The 23,329-nt window shown below is 37.8% G+C and overlaps 1 protein-coding gene across 1 annotated transcript in view; it reads right to left on the bottom strand.

The window, feature by feature from the left end:
- Positions 1 to 2,661: 2,661 nt before the first annotated feature.
- Pcbd2 (pterin-4 alpha-carbinolamine dehydratase 2) overlaps positions 2,662 to 23,329 on the bottom strand; it is a 47,886-nt gene continuing 27,218 nt past the window's right edge. Inside the window, exons 3-4 of the mRNA XM_027941072.2 lie at positions 4,129 to 4,209; positions 2,662 to 2,902 (exon numbers count right to left, since the gene is read on the bottom strand). Of these exons, the coding sequence (XP_027796873.2) occupies positions 2,807 to 2,902; positions 4,129 to 4,209 (177 nt within the window). The 3' untranslated portion in view covers positions 2,662 to 2,806. The remainder of the gene's footprint in view (positions 2,903 to 4,128; positions 4,210 to 23,329) is intronic.

Genomic DNA, 23,329 nt, shown 5'->3' with positions numbered 1-23,329 from the left:
AGCCCAAGTGCCACCTCTCCCACCCTATCAGCAGCAGCTCACTCTGCGGGGCCTGGGCAGCCCTACCTGGGCTGCCTCAGCAGGCACAGCAGCCTGGGGACCCTTCAATCGTGGTCCCAAGAAATTGGCGCTGAAATACAAAGTTCACATATGATAACAGCCAAACCTATTACTGAGATGGAAAGTTTACAAAACTGAAAGTTCAACTATTACATTTTTGAGTGTGAATTAGAAAGTATTCAGACTGTTCCATACTAATACTGTAGACAATTATTCAATACATTGATAGAAGTCGGGCTTATTTCAAATATAATATACAGGCTGCTGCTTTCTGCCTATAGTGAAAATACAAAGAACCATGCTTATTTTACTTATTTCCAGATTTCTTAAATCATATCAATGACAGAAAGTAGCCATTATTTCCCAAACTTTCATTAACTTTATTTTAGAAAAGGACAAAGTCAAACGTGCTGGCCCTGGTTTGTTACATGGAAGTCACTCAAGGAGTAGACTGTGTCTGTTTAACTCCTCTCTCCTCTGGTGATCACTTAGAGAGAAAACAGAGGGAAACCAAAGCTTACCACATCAGAGAAACCACTGTCAGCACACAAGGATTTGGGGGCCTTCAACTTTGGCAAAGTCTCTTTCAAGTTGCGAAGTCAGTTACTTGAAGTAAGTCTGGGGATTCATCTGCTGGAATTTGGTACCCTGAGTATCTCTACTGACTTCTGATACAGGATCTTTGATTCTGAACTGTTTTTGAGTTCCAGCAGATGCAATCCCCTTAACATGGACCTTATGTCAAACCCTCACGTGGATGCTGACCGGTAACTCTGCTCCAGGTCTTTGTAATTAGGAGCTATAGCCTGCTTTCCCCACTGTGCTCTATGTGGCATATGTTAATGCAGCCATCCATCTAGCCTCAGATACATTCAAAATAGGAGGAGAGGCTTACATTGGTGGTGCAGTGGAACAAGTTAAATGACACCAAAGTCAGAGGCAAATATTCTACCAGACAATTGACCCAGTTTTGATAAATCAAATACATGGAGACAGGGTTGGGGAGAGAAGAGGGGTGGTTGCTCTAGGCTCAGAGAGAATAAAGACACAGCCACCAGATGTGATGGGTAGACTTCATGTGGATCCTAACTAGAACCAAAATACTGTCCAAACACTTTATTGACCTCAGAGCAATTTGGTTTGGCCTGGGTATTCGGTGGTACCAGGGAATCATGGCTTATATAGTTATATGTGACAATGGCATTGTTGTTTTATGTAAGATGATAATATTTTCCTAGAAATGCTTACTGAAGGACACAGAAGAGTAATGACATGCTATCTGGTATTTGTTTTTAAATAGTTTATCAACAGAAATGGGATTATATGAAGGAACTGGGCATAATCTTGGTAACTGCTACATGTGGGTGATCGATACATAAGGGTTCAATGTACTATTCACTCTACTTTTGCATATGTTTAAAATTTTTCATGTTTAAAAATCTCATGTGAAAGATGGTGGAATGAGACGGATGTCATCACCCTAAGTACATATATGAAAACACAAATGGTGTGACTCTACTTTGTGTTCAACCAGAGACATAAAAAATTGTGCTCTATTTGTGTAATATGAATTGAACTGCATTCTGCTGTCATATATAACTAATAAGAGTAAACAAAATTTAAAAATTGTTTTTAAAAAGGCTCACGTAAAAATTGAAGCAATGAACTAAAAATCTTTGGTAATAAAACGTATAAAAGTTCCAAATCTATAATGTACGGAAGAGATTATAAAAAACACATAGCTTTGCCTTTTCCTTTGAAAAATTCTAGGAAACAGAAGTCGTAGTATGAAGGCTTTTGCTCCCCTGGGGGCCATAGAGCCTGTGGCTCTCCACTCCCTTCCCCTCCCTGCACATTCCATGCCCACAGGGCCAACTGACCAAAGCTGTCTTTCCTTGGCTAACAGAACCAGCCAAGCACGGACTTCAAGGAGAACGCAGCCTCCAGGTCCTGCTGGAGCAGGGGCTGGGCTGAGGAGGGGAAGGTTTGCCTGTTATAACGGAATGCTGTTTCTGGCCTCTGAAGTGAGGTGTCTTACAAAGATGATCCTTGTTAAATCTCAAGATCCCAAGACTGCAGACCCTCAGTTCAGGGGTCACAACATACAAATGATGCAAAGAAATGACCCTCAGTTCCTCCTTAACCCTGTAAGTCCAATAATGGCCTGGTAAGCGATCACTGTGACAGAGAGTCCTTGTGTTGCCACATCTTGCAGGAAGCCACGAATGAGACCCTCATCCTCTAACTCCCTGTCTGAAAGGTAAGACACACCAAGACAGCTCATTTTTGTGACTTTCATGATCTAATCAATTAGTAGCAAGCACCAAAATCCAAATCGACTTTAGCTTCCTACAATTTGTTACGTAAAATTAAAACCCATTCCCTGCAAAGTGCCTAATTCCTGTCCCTTACAACTATTCTTCAACACAATGCTTTTATAAAGTCATGATTTTGAATTTCTGGGTTATGAAATACGTGATTATTCCCTTTCCTAAGTTCTGGTTTTTAAGAATCCATTTCTCTCTTTAAATATTATTAATGTAATTGCTAGGTTGAGTTATCTTATGCCTGTGAATACATGTAATAAAAAACACCTTAGGCTCAGGTTTAGGTCATCTTGTATTTACACACTGATTATACAAAATGTAGAAGGATGAACTCCTTTAAAACTTGATTTTTGTTCATGTAAATTGCCTTCAAGATATACTGCAGCAGTATATAAGATTATGCATGCATTTTGAAGAAATCACACAGAAGCAGCCACTTTCTCAATAAACTTGGCCAGTCTCACATCTCTTTTGGTCAGTCCGCCAGAGTCATGAGAGGTGAGGGTTATCTGGACCTAAGAAAGAAGAAAGCAGCTTTTAAAACCCTGAGCTACAATTCATGGAATTCTCCTTGGGTGGTTCAGAAATCAATCTATTATCCAACATTCATATTTGAGAATCAGGGGGATCAAATGCTTTAGAAAATACATTATGAACAATAAACACAGCAAAACCCAGCAAACTCCAGGACCACAGTCTTCATCAGAGGGGGCCCGGCAGCCACACAGGATAAAAAGGTTGTCTCATACGAGGAGGAAATTTAGCTGCCAGGATCTCAAATCTCGTTTCTTGAGAAAAAAAAGAGAGACTGGGGTTCCATTTTAACTCCCATTACTTTAATTACACCAACTATTTGGGGGCCACTGAGAAAAGCCAAGCTATCAAATGTAATATCTTAGCAGTGATGTTAAAAAAAGCACATTTCCAAATTAGGGAAGGGGTATGTGTTGGGAACGCTACCTCTTGACAAATTGGTTAAAAAGCAAAAATAAAATTATGGGCAAAGAAAGGCAACTAGGAAAGAAAAGCTGATGCTAGTATGGGGGTGCTTTGAATTATTCAAAAAAAAAAAAAAAAAAAAAAAAATATATATATATATATATATATATATATATATATATATATATATATAAAATCAAGAATGGTGATGTTTCTTTTTTCAAAGAGGACTTCCAGAGAGAAAATAAACCCTCACAAAACCTGGATGGTAAGATATTTCAAATGGCGTGACCATAAAGACAAGGACACTTTTGGGGGGGAACATGATTCTTCTCACTGTAGTCTCTAAAACTTTGTAAATTTTGAGGATCCAGAATTCAATAAATAGTTATTTTTATAAAATATAATTCCTGAGAAAATCTATTTCAATAAGATAATTAGGACATATCTATCTTATTTGCAACCCTTTCTTTCAATAAATTATTTTCAATTTAAAAGTTTACCTGCGTGGCTGATATTCAAGTTTAATTCAGGAACCTAATTAGGCCCAACTTTCTTTTTATTAAAAGTTTCAGTAGAAGACAAACATGAAAATAAAGAGCTTATTCACTGTTCTCATGAGCAGATCTGAAATTTGTCACTAATTTGCAATAATACACAGGGATTCTAAGAGAAAGAATCAGAAAATATTTTCTTAAGCACAAGCACATTTAGTTGCACAAGATGACAAGGAAGAAAAGAAGAAAGAAGTTTCTCGAACTCCATAATTAAAATTGATCCCAAAATAAGGTGATCCGTTTACCTTGTTGTACACATTGAGCCACTCAGGGTGATGATTCATCTTCTCTGCTTGTAGGGCGACTCGGGACATAAAGCCAAATGCCTGTATAAGATGAAGTCAAGAGCAATCACTGATATTGGCCTCCACCCTGTCTGTGCCTGAGAGACTCCAGAGCAACCCCACCAGATAAAGACACGCTAGAATCCGTAGGAAGCCTGGAGAAATCAAAAATGAAAGGATCGCTCTCTGCAGGCCTAGGGTAACGGTGTGGCAGATTGTGTCCGGCTGCTCAGTGGTGAAAACAATCAGGCTCAAATAAACAAACCAGGAAATTGGTCTCACCCAGTGACCTGTCTGGACTGTTTAATTGTCCTCAGGACAAGACTCTCCAAAATAGCACAGGAATAATTTCCCCAACTCAGTGCGCTGGGTTTCACTACCTGGCCCCAACTCTTAGGAGTCACTTTGTTTGCAGCTCTGGGCCGTTTGTTTTAGTGACAAACGGGTTGCTAAGGCATCAACCACGAGATGACGGAAGAAGGTCTTCTGAGTGTGACTTGAACAAAAGCACTGGCAGACCTGAACTACTTCCTCACCCCATCTCTCAGGTGGGAGGAATGAAGAAGGGCTATTTTTCACTGCATTCTAGAGCAAAAGAGAAAAGAACAGCTTGCCTGCTCTGGGTCTTCTTGCTACTGCCCGGCCCTGTTGCTCTGAGGTATCGGTGCATCTGCCTCAGGACACAAGACAAGCTGGAAATGAGCAGAGGACTAAAAACCAGCCACAGGCCAAAGTCTGAACCTATGGGGTTCTGTCGTCTTACCACAGAAACATGGAAACATGAAGCAGAAGACAAACTTCTCGCTTTCAAATTTTTATGAGAGTAATTGCAAACAATAGCAGAAGTCTGTCTCTTGTGTGCAGAAAGCAGAAATACTTGGTCAGGTTAAGGCAATGGCACATTAATTACAAAGTTAGAGTGGAATTCACAGGGCAGTGCCCATTACACCCACATAAATAAATATTTAACTTCATTACCCCATCCAGAAAAATCAATATGTTGTTGGTTGGGCAGTGTTTTTTGGATCACCAAATGACATAAGAGCACATTTCCTAATTAACAGTGGAAAAGTATGTTTGATACCATTTTAAACAATTCTTTTTTTTAATTGATTTTTAAAAAAAATAAATGACAGTGGAATGTATTACAATTCTTATTACACATATACAGCCCAATTTTTTATATCTCTGGTTATATATAAAGTATGTTGACACCAATTCATGTCTTCATACATGTACTTTGGATAGTGATGTCTGTCACATTCCACCATCCTTGCTAACCCCCTGCCTCCTCCCTTTCCCTCCCACCTCTCTGCTCTATCTAGAGTTCGTCTATTCCTCCCATGCTCCTCCTCCCTACCCCACTATGAGTCAACCTCCTTATGTCAACCTCCGAAAACATTCAGCATTTATTTTTTGGGGGATTGGCTAACTTCACTTAGCATTATCTTCTCCAATGTCATCCATTTATTTTCCTGCAAATGCCATGATTTTATTCTCTTTTATTGATGAGTAATATTCCATTGTGTATTTATGCCACATTTTTTTTATCCATTCATCTACTGAGGGGCATCTAGGTTGGCTCCACAGTTTAGCTATTGTGAATTATGCTGCTATAAACATTGATGTGGCTGTGTCCCTGTAGTGTGCTGATTTTAAGTCCTTTAGGTATAGACTGAGGAGAGGGATAGTTGGGTCAAATGGTGGTTCCATTCCCAGATTTCCAATGAATCTCCCTACTACTTTCCATATTGGCTGTACCAATTTGCAGTTCCACCAGCAATGTATGAGTGTGCCTTTTTCCCCACATCCTCGCCAACACCAAGGACCTGAACAGACACTTCTCAGAAGATGATATACAATCAATTAACAAATATATGAAAAAATGTTCATCACCTCTAGCAATTAGAGAAATGCAAATCAAAACTACTCTAAGATATCATTTCACTCCAGTCAGAATAGCAGCTATTATGAAGACAAACTACCATTTTAAACAATTCTATACTGTTCATTACAGTTCCCATCTCTTTATTTGGGTTAAAGATTCCCATTTTGACATTTAAGAACTGAATGTTTTCCCCATTAGGAAAAGGAAGCTCAAGCAAAACCCACTTAACCATATGTGGAATTATTCGTGGAAAAACAGCATTTACTCTCCCAGCCCTTCTCAATCCACAATCTAATTCTCCAGATTCTATGGAGGGTACAAGCAGGATGGGAAAGTCTGTTTTAATTATTCAAACACAGCTAACCTGTATTAAATGGTGTTAATGAAAATTTCTCCTTTGCAGTGGAGGTGTCTTATTTAGTATTAGCAGAGATACAATGTGTACTTCTTTAGATGAGTTATTTTTTTTTTTAATAAATTGTATTTACATGATAGAAGCTTTTTCTTTTATCAGTCTGCAGTATGCCCCTTTGGTATATAGAGACAATACAGCTGTTCAGGGCCTGTCCTTTGGGGCCTGGGAATCCTGGATTGAAACTGACTCTACCATTTAACTGTCATGTAACCTAACTTCAAGTCTGTTTTCTTATTATTAAAATGGAAATAATAATAACTCATGTAACCATTTTAATAAAAAATTATATGGGTACATACAGGCACTTAGCAAGCATTTGGCATAGAATAAGATATCAACAACGGCACACACTGATACCTCTACTGCTTCTGGTCAAGCTGAATAAGATAAACTTGACAAAACACAATGAGGGGTAAAAAGTTTTCCACAGGCCTGAGAATCTAAGATTCAGTTGTTTCTGAGAAGAATGGCCCTTCTTTTCCCATTTGTCACGAACAGAGACCCCCATACGTATACGGATCGCACAATGTCTGGGGAAATAAGCTTAATGGCAAGAAATTATGTGGACACAGTCTGTCACTGCTCAACTTCTTAAGCCCTGTGGTCATAATTTCTTTGAGCCATGTCACCCTAAAACATCCAAAGTGATGCCTTGTTATGATTTGGATGTGAGGTGTCCCTCAAAAGCTCCTGTGTCAATGAAGGAATGTTCAGAGGTGAAGTAACTGGATTAGAAGTGTGACCTTTCCTTTAGTCCATTCCTCATTTGAATGGACTGACAGGGTGGTAACTGTAGGCAGGAGGGGTGTGGCTGGAGGAGGTCGGTCACCGAGGGCACACCCCAGAGGGTGCATCTTCCCTGGGCCCCCTTCACTGGGTTCCCTCTCCCACCCCCCTTCCTGGCCCAGCCAGGAACTGAGCAGCTTTCCTCCACTGGGCACTCCCCCATGACGTGCTGCTTCAACTGGAGCCCCAAGGAAGGGATTCCGCTGTCTATGGACCGAGACCTCTGAATCAGTGAGCCCCAAATAAACGTGTCCTCCTGTAAGTTGCTCTTGTCAGTATTTTGGTCACAGCAACAAAAACCTAACTAAAAACATGCCTAGAATCCCTAACCACTTCCTAAGAGCCAAATGGATACAGTGAGACCTGGACATGGTCAGAAGTGCTCTTCAAATCTTTGACTCTATATAAACATTTTAAAAGCACACATCTAAAGACCATTCAAGAACCGAAGTTTTGTTAGGGCTGGTCCAAGTTCCAGAACATGGGTTCTTCATTGTCCCAGCTTCTGCAGCCTAGGAAGGTCACCTCCCCCAGCCAACTCCACATCCCCAGGTGCATCCAGAGAGCCCAACTTCCCATCAGAAGCTCCCTTGTTTAATAACTGCTGGAGTTGCCTGGTTCTCTTGGGGCCGCAGGCCTTTCCGTGTACTTGGTGGCGTGGACACCCTGAAGCTGGGCTACACCCAGCACATGGTCATCTGCATCAGCATTGCTTGTTGGGGTGCAGCTATCCTGACAGACCCTAAAGGAAAGGCCTACCAGGCTGTTGAATGTACCAACCGTGAATCTGTCACCTCCTACACCTGGACCCATGACACAGGAAGCATGGGGTTTATGGTTATTCTGCACAGACATGGGTTGTCTTCACTCCTGTGAAGACAAGACTGCAAAGACAATAAAAACCCTGGGTGTCATACTTTGGCTGTGAGCATGGCTTTCTCTTCAGGTTATAGAGGGACCAGTAAAACCCTCAGAAGAAAAAAAATAATAAAGACTATTCAAACTTGTATTTTCCTCAGTTTTGCATATTTCCCTTCAACTGATAAAAAGTATCACAAGCCTGATAAGCCATTGTATAGGACATAGTCATAATTCTTCCTTCTGGGAAGAATACTCAATCTGCTTTGTGGGCAAAGAGACAATTCCATAATCTTCCTTCTACATAAAAGAACCAAAAATTTCCAAAATATTTATTTTTAAAACTACAAATCTAAAACATCCATAAGAATACATGTTCGGGCTGGGACTGTGGCTCAGTGGTAGAGTGCTCGCCTAGCAAATGCAGGGCCCTGGGTTCGATCCTCAGCATCACATAAAAATAAATAAATAAAGGTATTGTATCCAACTACAACTAAAAAAATAAATATTTTTTTAAAAAAATACACATTCAAATTATAAGAATGACTACATAAGGAACTTAGATGAGTAGATAAGAGAGGAAAAAAGAAAAAATTCAAAGGGGAATTTTGATTATCTGAAATACAATGAAGAAACACGACCAAACACTCAACGAATGATGAAAGGCATCTGTCCCTTTAGAAGATTTCTTTTTACAGCATAGCTATTTACTGGCAAGGACTCCAGTTGGAAGCAAAAGGTCTTGAGCTAAAAGTGTAGGCCTCTAAAACCAATGCATCAAAGAAAGCTGTAAATAGCTCAAGGCAGAAGAGATACCAACAACAACTCAGTAAGAGACTTACACGACAAGACCAAGAAAGTGGGCAAAAATGAAATAGAAATCAACAAGAGTTTAGAATATTACACAAAAATAAATATACGAGGAAAATAAAGGAGAACTAACATAAGAGTTAATTACCACAATAAAACAAAAAAAGATGGAGCAGCCAGGTGCAGCACACTCACCTGTAATCCCAGCAACTCAGGAGGCTGAGGCAGGATGATTGCGAGTTCAAAGCCAGCCTCAGCAACTTAGTGAGGCTCTAGGCAACTTAGCAAGACCCTGTCTCAAAATAACTAAAAATAAAAAGGGCTGGGGATGTGGCTCTGTGATTAAGTGCACCTGGGGTCAGCCCCCAGTATAAAAAAAAAGAAAAGAAACAGGAAAAACATGGAGATAGAATTTTAAATTTTTCCAGAAATAAGAGATTTAAATCTATAAATTGTAAAAATTTAACCAGGTCTACCCATCCTAGTAAAGTTAGTGAACTTAAAAATTTTTTAAACATCTTTTTGGCATCTAGTCAAAAAGATTAATTCATGTATAAGGATGAAAAGGATCTGCTGACCTCAACTTCTGTATACCAACATTCAACATTAGAAGTCAGAGAAATAATAATCACAAAGACATTTTAGAAAATGAAAGTGCAAACAAAATTTTATACCCAGCTAAACTGTTCTTCAGAAACTAAATACAATAGACATTTTAGAAATGAACTTGAGGGAATTTCCCATTCACCCATCTTGATAAAACTATTAAATGATGAACTGTAAGAGATGAATGGGAAAACTGTACCAAAGGCATTGGCAGTAAATAATATATTCATTCAGCTTCAGGAATCCATTTAACAGAATTGTGGGGATTAAAGTTACAGAATAAAACATAAATGTTATAAACAATTTAAGGGGTTCAAAGAAAAGGGGAAAGCAATGAGAAAGACAAATGAGAGTAAAACAAAATTTTTGAGTAACACAAGATTCAGTGTTAGAGAAATAAGTATATTGAAGGTTATAAAACATAAGCACTAGAACTAAAAAATAATACAGACTAAAATTAAATAGTAAAGTAGGATAGAGTAGAAACATAATTCTGAAATTGCTTAATGGGAATGCTATCTAAAGAAACAGAGGACTAAAAATTTTATGAAAAATTATAACAGTACCCACAATAATAAAATAAAAATAAACATTCCCAACAAAGTAAAGGAAAACAAATAAGAAAATTTTAAAACATACCAAAAATCATATATAGATGATATGATTTAAAATAAGGAAGAAAAAGTATGTTGGTTCTGTTATGTTTTTTAGACCAAACGTCTATCTAATCAACAATGTAAAGAGACTAAATCCAGAAAATTAAAATAAGAAAAAACTTTCATACTGGATCACAAAGCAAAGTTCAATCACTGAAAATAAAAGCATATGAACAAGTACAAAAACAAAATTTTAAAAAATATGGTATTTAGGGCTGGGGGTTGGCTCAAGTGGTAGCATGCTCGCCTGACATGCGCGAGGTGCTGGGTTCGATCCTCAGCACCACATACAAATAAAATAAAGATGTTGTGTCCACCGAAAACTAAAAAATAAATATTTTTAAAAATATATGGTATTTACACACAGTTAAAGGAGTTACACTTAGCCATAAAGAAAAAGGAAATAATGGCATTTGCTGGTAAACGAAGGGAGAAGGAGAAAATTATGCTAAGTGAAATATGCCAGACTCAGAAAATCAAGAGCTGTTTTCTCTCATATGTGGAAGCTAGAGCAAAATAAGGGAAAGAAGGTGGCAAGGGAGGAGACTGGATATCATGAAAATATAAGGTATATCAGTAGAGTAGAAGACAAAGACAGAAAGGAAGGGAAAAAAGGGAAAGGGGTAGAAATATAGAATGCATTTAACAATAGCATGTTACATAAATATATAAATGTACCAAAAGAACTTCTCCTTGTATGTATATATAGAAAATACCAATCAAAAATAAATAAAGAGGGCTGGGGTTGTGGCTCAGCAGTAGAGCACTCGCCTACCACGTGCAAGGCCCTGAGTTCGATCCTCAACACCACATTAAAATAAATAAATAAAATAAAGGTATTGTGCCCAACTACAACTAAATAAATAAATATTTAGTAAATAAATAAATAAAGAGCTGTGGGCAGTGGCGCATGCCTATAATCCCAGCAACTCAGGAGGCTGAGACAGGAGAGATAGCAAGTTCGAGATCAGCCTCAGTAACTTACCAAGGCTATAAGCAACTTAGGGAGATCCTGTCTCAAAAAAAATAAAAAGGGCTGGAAATGTATCTCAGTAGTAAAGTGCCATCTGGGTTTAATCCCCAATACCAAAATAAATAAATAAAGGAGTGAAAGGAAGATAAGAGAGAAGAGGAGAAAAGAATGGGGGGAGGAAGGAGGGAAGGAAAAGTGAGGTAATAGGAAATTAAGTCAAATTCCTTGCATGTGTTATTTTGTTAAAATGAACCAAAGATTATAATTATAATGCTCTAATTTTAAAAAGTCATGGAAAAAAATAATATTGGATAGGCTGATTTAGGATAAAACACTAAAAATTACAAAAGAAGGGCAATTAATATTTATAATGTATATCCAAAATGAAGATTGAATAATTATGAATTTTTACACCTCAAATAACACAGGATCAAAATAATGAGACAGAAACTATACAAAATATAGGACAAATATAAACACTTATAGTTGGTGACTTTAATTTCTGTCTTTAACCTATTACAGATTAAGAAACAAAAAGGTAAGGATATGAACTACTTGAATAATAAATAATAAAAGATAGAACTATTGGTATATTTTAAACTCTAAAAACTGAGAACACAGCTTTTAAAGTACCCACTGAAAATTCACAGAAATCAAACATACTTAGCCCACAAAGAAAATAACTTAATCAATTGTAAAAGTACAAAGAATACTGACAACATTCTGCAATAAATTAAAAAGAAAATTCAGATATAAAGCAATAAAAAAAAAACACTACCTGGAAATTTTTTCAAATCCTTCTTTTAAAACTCTTGGGTCAAGCCAGGCACAGTGGCTCAGGCCTGTAATCCTGGCAACTCTGGAAGTTGAGGCAGGAGGATCACAAGTTCAAAGCCAGCCTCACCAATTTATTAAGGCCCTAAATAACTTAAAGAGACCCTGTCTCAAAAACTAAATCAATAAAAAGGGCTGGGGATGTGGCTCTGGGGTAAAGTGCATCCCTTGATTCAATCTCTGGTACAAAAAAAAAGAAAAAAATTCCCAGATTAGAAAAGAAATCTAAACAATAAAAAGAAATATGTCTAAGAGTGACACCAAAAAATAAATAAATAAAATAAGAACAGATCCAGATCATTTCAGAAATCCAGATTCTTTGAATCAAAAAGAATTCTAACCTTCAAGGAATATTTCATTCGAACATCAATTAAACTATCCAGAGCATAGTAAAAGAAATAATCCCAAATTATTTTTATAGTCCAACCTAATACTGTCTCCATGATCCCATAAAGATAGCTTATATAATGAAACTGCAGAGTTTTAATATATTAGTAAAAATCCTAACAAATAAAACCTAATAACATAATAAGAGAACAAAAGAACATGATCAAGTAAGATTTATTCTAAGAATGCAAGGATGGCTCAATATTAGAAAATACATTAACATAATTTACCACAGTGAAGTCAAGGCAAAAATCATATGATTTTCATAAATTCTGAAAAAAAAATGATTGATAAATTTAATAATATCTGTTATTTTTAAAAATTCTCAAAAGTTGAGTGTGGTGGCATGAGCTTATAGTCTCAGGGAGCTGAGAAGGATGAGGCAGGAAGACCACTAGAACCCAGGAGTTTGTGGCCAGCCTGGGCAACACAGATTTTTCCATCTCAAAAATAAATACATAAATAAAAAAACTTTTAATGATAGGGATAAGTGGACCCTTCCTTAATGTGACAGAACACATTCTCAGTCCAAGGTAGCATCATTCTTGATAGAAAAACATTAAAAGAAATCTCAATGAAGAGTACGACCAGCCGGGCACAGTGGTTGCAAGCCCGTAATCCCAGTGACTCAGGAGGCTGAGGCAGGAAGATCAAGAGTTAAAAGCCAGCTCAGCAACTTAGCAAGGCCCTAAACAACTCAGTAAGACCCTCTCTCTAAACAAAATACAAAATGAGGCTGGGGATGTGGCTCAGAGGTCGAGTGCCCCTGAGTTCAATCCCCAGTACCAAAAATAAATAAATAAATAGAACCAAAAATGTCAACAGTATTCTTGAACAAACAACAACTGATTAGAAAATATATTGGGAAAGGCAGCAGAATACAACAGACACTAGTATGGCAATATGTAAATCAATGGATGTGTAACTGATGTGATTCTGCAATCTGTATACGGGGTAAAAACGAGTTCATAACCCACTTGAATCAAAGTGTGAAATATGATATATCAAGAACTATGTAATGTTTTGAACAACCAACAATAAAAATTTAAAAAAAAGAAAACATATTGGAAGAAAAGATTCCATTTAAAATGATACCAAAAAATTACTTAGAAATAAACAAGAAATGTACAAATCCTGTAAGCAGGAAATTTTAACCACTACTAAAAACTAGATAAATGTTACTACATTAAGAATATTTCTCTACACAGCAATAACAACCAGGCAACAAAACCAAAAGACAAACAGTGCACTTGCAGGTCATATTTTCTTAGGATAAAAGAACTCCTGCCCATGCATAAGAGACAAACCACCCATTATTTTTTAATTTGCAAAGGGCATAGATAACAATAAAGAAATATGAATGGTTCTGAACCATAGAAACTGCTCAAATCTCGTTCATAAGACACAAATCAAAATTATATTAAATCTATTAGTTTGTCAAAGATAAAAAAAGTTTGATAATACTTTGTTGGTGAAGATATAAAAGAAAAGGCACTCTCAGAGATGGCTGGTGAATATAAAATGATATGCCATGGAAGTCAACCTGACAATATCTATAACAATTTAAAATTTCCACACCCATCAGGCCTGGTGGCACAGACTTAAAATCCTAGCAACTCCAGGCTGATGAAAAGTTCAAGAGGAATCACAAGTTTGAGGTCAGCCCCAGCAATTTAGCAAGACCCTGTGTCAAAAATAAAAATTAAAAAGGGACTGGAGATGCAGCACAGTGGTAGAGCACTCCTGAGTTCAATTCCCAATGCCAAAAAGCAGGGGGCGGAGAGGGGGTCCATACCCTTAGGGAAAAAAATAACCAAGCTTTTAAACCAAACAGGCCTGTAAACTCTGTCCTGCAGACACACTCATACACAATGAGTCACTGCAGTACTGCTTGTTATAGCTATAGACTTAAAACAGCCAAATGTCCATCAACAGGGAAATAATTAAACAGATTATTACAGATTACACTGGAATACTATGCAGCCATTAAGCAAAATGAGGATATTATCATCTGACATGGAAACACCTCCAAGATAAGTTCCTAAAAGAAAAAAAAAAGGTGCATAACAACAGTCTATAAATTGCCTACAAAAGAAAAGAAAATCTCTGGAACAACATGCAAGAATGATGGAGGTAGCAGTGAATGGTGGGGGGGAGTAGAGAGTGGGAACTGGGTGATAATCAGGAACAAGAACTGACCTACTATACACTTGGTGCCTTTGGAATTTGTATGTAGATGACCTATTTTTAAAAATTAGTTTGGGGAGAAAATGAACAAGCCATGCAAATGAAGTTCCTGCTGCAAAGAGAATCAGGATCCTACAATGTATGTAATATGGTTCATATTAAAATATTTTGGCTCATGTTAACTTCTTAACATATGCCTACCTGTTTAGGTGGGTTTTTAGTGCCAATTTACAGCATAGTTTGTCTATGAGCCATGTTCTGTTGAGCCACGGCCATTTCAAACAAACATATGGCCAACAAATAACATATAATGGCTGATAATAGTTTCAGTCTTTCCTCTATTGCAAATTACAAACATTTTATGAACAAGTCAATGAATGCATGATGAAGTATGACTTTTTAAGTCACTCTGCCATTTTCAGGAATGTAAGCATTACAATCACAGTAAATTGGGCCAATGAAGTTTGTCATTTGGAAATCTCCAAACCATCAGCAATTAAAGATTTTTCCATGAACCCCAAATCAAGTATTCTTTGGGAACTTTAATTTTTCTTAAAGTTCCTTTTGTTTCATTTTATTCCATGGAACTATGAAAGACTATCAGATGCACAAAACCAAAACAAAAATCCTGTATCAGTCTGTGAAATGTTTAACAGCACCCTGAATTTAAAATGCAGCTTGAGTCCAAATAACATGTATGATTTATTAAAGTTCTAAGACTTAACGTCTAGCACATATTTACAATACGAATCTTTCATTACTCAGAGCAATTCTCTTTGATATATGTTCTTTAAATCAGCTGCCTTTTATATTTTGATTATAGACTATTTTAATTATGTACTAAAAAAGAACATATCTCCCACTAAGAAAATGAGCACCAGCTACTCCAAAGTAATTTCCCCAGTACAATCTCCATTAAGCCTCTAAATACTTCCTTTACTAATTCAATGAATTAGAACTCTATTGTTTATGAATCACCTCTATGTTTGTAGGCCTATAACCCTTCTTTTAAAAAACACAATTGCTATGGAAGGAAATGATATTTATGTCTGATTAGAAATGAAAACACTATTACATAAATCAGTTTGGGCATTTCTTCACGTCTTGAAACATGATCGGCAATTTACTCTAATTGGTGATCAAGGAAACTATCTTGTGATCAATTAAAGTAATTACCAGATTCCGGCAACACAACCTACCTTAATTTCAGCTAGAGTCTGCACTTCTTCAACTTTAATTAAAAATAATGAAAATTATTAAGCAAAATGCAAGGCAAGATCATTGCCAAGCACGCACATGTCACAGGACAGGACCTTCCCTTGGTGTTGGTGACTTATCAATCACATAAACATTGCTTGGTGTACTGAGGAAAAGCAATCTTTGCCCCAAAAACATGTCTCACCATGACTTTCACATGAAAAACACTATTCACTGTTTTAGCCACTACAAAGGAAACATCAGATCTTAATTTGCAGGCAACATGAGAATATTCTCAACTAGAATTGTTAGGAACAGATCCAGCCAAAGATGTATTTCATCCATGTTTTTGTTTCCCCCCCTTCGACACTGAGCCATATTTTGAGCCCAGAGGTCAACTGCAGAGACTTCAGAATCAGAGACCTGGGTTTAACTCCTAGTTCCACTATCACTAGCTATGTGATCTCAGAAGTTACTCGACCTTTTAAACAAGCTTCAGCTTCCTCATATGTAATTCATGTAACACCCCTTACAGTACTCCTGGCACTCTGATGATATTCAGTTAATGTTAGTGTCATCATCAACAACACTTCAACATAATAATGTCTGTGGCCAGAAAAGAAGAATTCCATTCAAACCTAGAAGACCAAACTGAAGGCAAAAATATAATAATAATAATTCACCTTTGCAAGGCTGAGGAAACCAAAAGCATCTCTAGAATTGTTTCTCTGAGTGGGTGTCAGCAGGTGGCCCTATCTCCCTGAGGAAGCAGGACTAAAGGCCTGTCCTGAGGACTACTGCCTGGGCCATCTATTGTGTGTGTCTGGGAGCAGACACAACCCACCAATGCTGGGCTACTAGTTTACCAGACCTCAACTGGATCCACTGCAGAGCTCACCATTCCAGTAATTCAGGCCAAGAACATCCAACTCTAAAACTGACCTGACTTTCCCAGGGACCAGAGAAAATGTCCACAAGCCACTGTAAGACAAGCATGCTCTACCATGCCTCGGGTTGAATTAGTTCCCCCTCAGCTAGTGGAATCAAGTACACCACCTGCGAGATAGTATGCACACTTCTAAACTTTTCCTTCAAACACCGTGTTCACAGACCATAACATCTCAGAACCTTTTTTAAAATTCTTAAGTCACCATTTCTCGTAATTGCCATAATGTCCTAAACAGCCAATTAGCAAAATAAAGCAGCTCTTGACATGATACATCTTCAATATATACCATTACATGAAAAAGCAAGGCACAAAACAGTTTTCCTTTGCAGAATTAGGATGTGTCATTACATTAGTAAATTCTTCTTGAGTTCCCAGCTAGGAAAGCTCCCCTTTGACAGGGTTCTACTAATTTAAGTCCACCTTGTGCAGGCAACAGAGTTTAACCGACATAAAGCATCTCTACACACAATGTTACCTAGGGGCCCTTTCTTTTCCATTTTTAGTGAAAATTCTCCAACTAGATAGATTTCAACACAGCTAATGTGTGCCAAAAACATTCTGGCCAAGATGATTTTTTCCCTGAAAGACACTACTCATTTCCGAATTCCTCTGAACATAAGTTTAAATTACATTTGCCTGTATCTTCATCGGCTACTACTGGGCAGATCAACTGCCCAGTCCGATTATCTGCTTCTTGGATTTCTCACAATCCTTCAATTTTCCTCCCTTTGAATCAGCACATTTCACCAGTTTTCTGTCCACTCTTTCCCTCTAATACAGACCAAAACACTGGTTTCAAAACCGCCCCCAAGAGGAATCCACCAGAGAAGCCACTTACTGGAGTTACCTGACACCAAAATAGCCTCTGAAACCTCACTGGTCACACTGGGCACGGGGACTGCTCTTTATCACCAACCCTCGGCCTGATCAAGGCTTTCTTCCCTAACCTGCTGATAATCCCATTCGTTAGCTTTCAGGGTCTCATGAGGTGAGAAGTAATTCAAATACTACCGAAGTTTTTTTTGTTTTGGTTTAGCAATCCCTTTTTAAGTTCCTTGGTATTTTCATCACTATAAAGTTTATAAAAATTCAACTTCGTACAGAAAAATATCCCTAGGTTTCTACTCCAAGTATCTAAGCCAAGAGGATACTGAGTATCTGACCAAACACATCTTTAAAAATTGAATGATATGCAAAATGGCAGTCTGCTTACTAGCTTTTCTTCTTTATAATCAACTGGCTCCTTTCAAGAGACACAACTACTACTAACATCATGTAATTCCAGTTTATATCTGACATGAAACTGTCTTTCCCTGTTATCATACTGAAAAGAATCTTAGTGCATCCACTTTTAAAAAGAGAGAGAGAAAGGGCAAAAAAGCTTCCATTTCATTGGGACAGGTTAAACTGAAAGTCAAGATCCTGTAATGATAATCAAGAGGGTAGAGGAAAAAAAACAAGGTCTCAGGGCAGTCAGAACACCTACTCCCCATCATGTGGGAAAGGGTGAGGGGCTCAAAAATATTTTAAAGAACCAAAGGAACATCTATTTTGGCTTAATTGTACAGTAAATACATTTTCTACAAATAGAACACATTTTGTAAAATAGAGTATCATCCCACTTCAAATCACAGAAGAGCTGACGGTACAAAGAAGTCTGCGAAACATCAACGAATCTGTATTTATCCTCTCTTTTACTGAATCATAAGCTGGGAATCAATTCCCCTTTTAAGAGTTTTTAAGCATGGTTGCTGCAACATTTGCCAATATTCTCTGTAAGAAAATACATCACCCCAGTGTTGGAGCCCAGTTGGACACCATGATAACTCCACAGAGAACCTCCAGTGACAGACGGTGGCAAAGCATCCTGGAAGAGAAAAGCCTGCCAGAGACACATTTCAGAAAACTGTGCCCAGCAAAAAGCAGCCCAGGAAAGAGACCATCTCGTAAGTTATCTGTTTTGGTTTCAAAGTGCACTCACAGGTTGTGAACTTGGAAAGGTCCCTGAACCTGTCTTCAGACACTGAGCTAAAGCAAACCACAAATATATTCAGAATTTATCACAACCTGTTACGAGGAGGAGACTTAAGGAGAGTTAAATTTTTACCCTTAAAGACTAAAAGAAGGGACTTTTTTGTTTTTATGTTTTAAATGGTATTACTAAATAATTAAAGAAAGATTTCAGGGCTTAAGGCCACATAGAGAGTCAAGTAAGCTTAGCACTCAACTCTATTTTTGGTATCAAAGACTTGCAAGTCTGGTGGGTGGTATCATTGTATCCTGAAAATTTCTAACTTCAGCCACGTCCAGATCCATGGCATTGAGCAAATCCCAGACCTCTCTCACCTCTACTAGTCTCTGTAAATCTGAGACTACTTCTGAACTTCACTGTGGGGTGTAAGGAGGCCTCATAAAAATGCAGAGTGCTGTGCACAGAAAATGTGCCACGAAGAGATTCTAAACAGGTTCCCATTTGCTTGAATCAGACACGAAGCAATTTCGTGCCATTTTTTTAATCTAGAAAATTTGTTCTGTGTGGCCGAATGAATTTAGCTGCATCCTAAATACAAATGAGAAATTATAAGTCTGCCAAAAATTCACAAATAATGCTAATTATTCAGAAAATGACAAATAATGGAGAAAACATAGGAAAAGTTGGTTAAGTCCATTCTTTTTCAATGTTCCCATAAATTAGCTTAATTTTGGCTATTGATCTGTGGGGGTTGTTTTTTGTTTTTATTTTTATTTATTTATGTTAAAACATAAAACTTAAAAGTTTTGGTTTTGTTTTGTTTTATAATTACTATCCTGAAAGAAAAAAACTGATTTTCTGATTGTATGTAAAGAAGAACGTGTGCTCTCCTCCTCAGAGCAGACTCCCACTCGGGTCCCCACACAGCAGTCCCTTTCTGCAGGCAGGTGAGGCTGGCGGCAGGCTGCACGCAGCAGAGCTCCATCTCAGCACCAAGACGGCAGAGCTCCATCTCAGCACCAAGACGGCAGAGCTCCTTCACGTCTCGCCACAGCCAACGGTTGTAATGCAACCAGCTCAGAAACACTGGGGCAAAAACCATATGATGGAGTGGGAGTGCTCTGCCATGTCATGCAGTTGCTACAGAGAAAGTCTTCCCTTTTGTTTTTTAAAAGTTTATTATTTCATACCTTATGCAAATCATACTTTATATATTAGGCAATAATATTTGAGAAATACTCAAGTCAAATTAAAGGCTTCAATAGCCTTGCCAAAAGCACTGTGATTTTCCTATAAAAAAATTATTCCAATTTGTTGATCTTACATAGGATGAAACATACTGTAACAATCTTCATAATTTATGTCCTGTTGGGACACAATGATTTAAAGTAACATAATACAGAGCCGCATCACAGCTAATCTAAACCACCTGACCAGATAAACACCAGCTTCCCTTCTCTCTTCAGCAAGGGCATTTCTGTTTATTGTCATATCATTTCCTCATTCTAGGAACATGCAGAATAAATGCAGCCAACCTGCATTTCAGTGGGAGGCTGAGCCGTCCTTTCCCATGTCAGGGAGTCTGTGAGCACACAGGTACCAGTACAATGTCAAGGGCTTACAAGACAGAAAACAATCCAAGAATTCCACCCTCAAAATCATTTACAGTGAAGCAACTATGGACTCATCCAGTACAATCTGGGCCAGGTGCAGTGTTATAAACCACAGTCTTTTGGGTTGTTTTTTGCTTTTTAATGTCACTGAAAAGGTAATTCTTTAAAACAAATTATGAGGCTTACCATGAGCCAAGTTTTTGTAAGTGCATCAATCCTATCTCTTAGCGTGCTCACAGAGAGGATTCATGATTTGATTCACCAAACTGAGATGCCCAAATTAACCAGTGTCTTTTAGGGCGAGGAATCCTGGTGGAAGAAAAGGACAAAGAGCCCAATATGGCACCGGCTATGTTCATTTCTGGCATATGACCATACAGGCAGATTTCAAATTGCAAGTTTTCTCCAAGGTCTGAATCCCCTCACTGGCTTCACATATGCAAAACCTTACTAGGTACAGGGAACTTTTCAGAGGAACTTGAGGGAAAGGTTTAAAGTTTCAATCGTGAAAGAAAAAGTGCAGGAACACATGTGCATTCGGCAGATAACAATTCACTGAAAATATTTTAAATCAAAACAAAACGCCTGTCTGACCAAATTTTTATAAACTTGGTTGGGGAAGAGGAAAACAAACAATTGTTTAAGGGTGGTTTCAAATATTGCTTTCTGCTGTTACTGAGAATTTTCAAAGCTTTTCATGCTCCATTGGAAATGGCTCTGCTTCACAAGCTGTTCTGGTCGGTCCTGCCAAAGAAATGGTCTGATACACTTTATTACAAGTTTATCAATTTGCTTACCCAGGCAAATATATATAATTATCTTTGCCCAAAAAGATCAGTGTAAAGTAGGACTCCTCACTGAACAACGAGATTACTAAGACATGAGGGGATGAGACAGGACCAGCGTGTGCAGGCATCTGCTCTTTAATCCCAGCTCTGCTGTGGTCCACCTAACACAACTCTGCCATCCCCAAGGGCACACAACCCAGGAAACCTGACCATCCCCATTTTCCAGTCTCTCACAAGTATTTGTACAGGAATGGATGTGATCCTCCTGCCTCAGCCTCCCAAGTACCTGGTGCAGGCATGCACCACCACACTAAACTTCAGGCAATAGACATTCATTAACTTGGGTTTAAACTTGATGTCATGCACATTTGTAAAAATTTCAGGCAGGAGAATACAAATCTGCAGTATTGATGATATTCTAAGTTTAGTGCTATCAACAGTGAATTTTTGTTAATAATGGGTATTTTGGAGGCCTAAAGTATTCATAAGTTGGACTGAGGCCCTACTTGCTAATTGCTTCCATGATCTTTGTATCTTATGTATACCTTCCCAGTTGTTCAGAATCACTTCAAATCTAGCTCATATTATTCTGAAATGTCAAGGGCTCAGATTACCATGGGTTAACTGGCCTTGTACATAAGCACAGGTTCTCTGATAATATAAAGCCTAGCCCTGAGCTACAATGTGACTGTCAACAAGTCCTGTAAACTTTCATTTTTATTAATCTGTATACCAGAGGGTTGTCCCAGCAATTCCATTTCTAGATTTATGCCCTATGGAAACTCTCATATACATGCACAAGGAGACAAACTTGTACACAAGTTGCAGTCAAATTATTACTGGAACTGACCATAATAGCAAACACTGGAAAGAATCTAAGTGTTCAATAGGGAAATGGATAGACTACAGTTATTTAAATATCTGATTTGCAAAGAATAGGCCATTTTAAAAAATACCTCAAATATATTAGAAGTAGTGCAATATAATGGAAGATTATTAGATCTGAAATCCAAAACCTGAGCTCCACACTTGAGCAAGATACACACTCAGTTGGGTAAGAGGAGGTGATGTGTACCAATCACACTGCACAGAGCCCTTACGCACACAGTAATTAATGTTTAATTACAAAACAAAATTTTTAGGGCCGGGGATATAGCTCAATTGGTAGAGTGCTTGCCTGGCATGAACAAGGCTCTGGATTCAATCCCCAGCACCAAAATTAAAAAAAAAAAAAAAATTAAACCGGGTAATGATATCATCAACTAGTATACACAAAGAACAGCATGTTCTGGTTATTTCCGTGTATGTTACTTTTTTTATTTTCATCATTCATATGGAAACACCTGAGTAGACTCTCCTGATGAAGAAGCTCCTCTTCTGAACATAACTGATTCTCGCTGACTGCAGATCTACTGGATCTCAGGGCTATTGGTCTGACCACTGATTCTCACTGTTAGGTCTGAGGACAAAGGGAAGGGAGAGATACAGTGACTATTTATTTAAAAATCTCCTCTACACCAGGTCATATGCACAACCCTGTGAACAGGTTTACCACTCCTACTTTACCAGAGGAAAGAACTGCCTCTGAGAAGGTGAACCACTTGCCTGGTCACACACTGCATAAAAGTGAGGCTGGGATTCAAATTCAAGTATGTCCAACTCCAAAGCCTATGTGTGTGCTTGTAGGTACAACCCCCCAATGTCAGATTGTACTTTATTTTTTCCTGTCTCTAAAAGTAAATTGCAGCAAAAATAGGCTTGCAGTGAATTTTATTTTAAAATTTTAATTACAAGAGAAAAGTATTACAGAAGGTTTAGAAAAAGGAAAAAAGCTATTATATATTTTGTTTTTATTTCCTCCCTGTGCCTTTTTCCCCACAATTGTTATAACATTCATTTATCTGTGTATCCTGAACCAAACCACTTTATAACAAAACATCCTACTCATTTTCCATGTGGCTCCATGATTTTCCTAATTTTTAGATGCTGCGTAATCTCAGAGTGGGTAACTCTGTTTTAGAAAGTATTTTATGTAAATGGTTCAATCAAGTAGAAGAGAGACATGTATAAACCAAATATATCTTTTAAACCAGACTTTCTGAACATAAAGATTCTTTGAACTCTCCCTCAATATATGTTGCAGAGTTTCAGAGACAAAATTAAAAGCGTAATTGCATAATTGGGGTTTTATGGGATGAATGAGAAGTCTTAGTGAAAACATTAGATAATATGATAAAGTCCCT

Source organism: Marmota flaviventris, chromosome 5 (assembly GCF_047511675.1).
Source record: "Marmota flaviventris isolate mMarFla1 chromosome 5, mMarFla1.hap1, whole genome shotgun sequence".
NCBI classification, from domain to species: Eukaryota; Metazoa; Chordata; class Mammalia; order Rodentia; family Sciuridae; genus Marmota; species Marmota flaviventris.
This window is presented reverse-complemented; position numbering and strand designations above follow the sequence as displayed.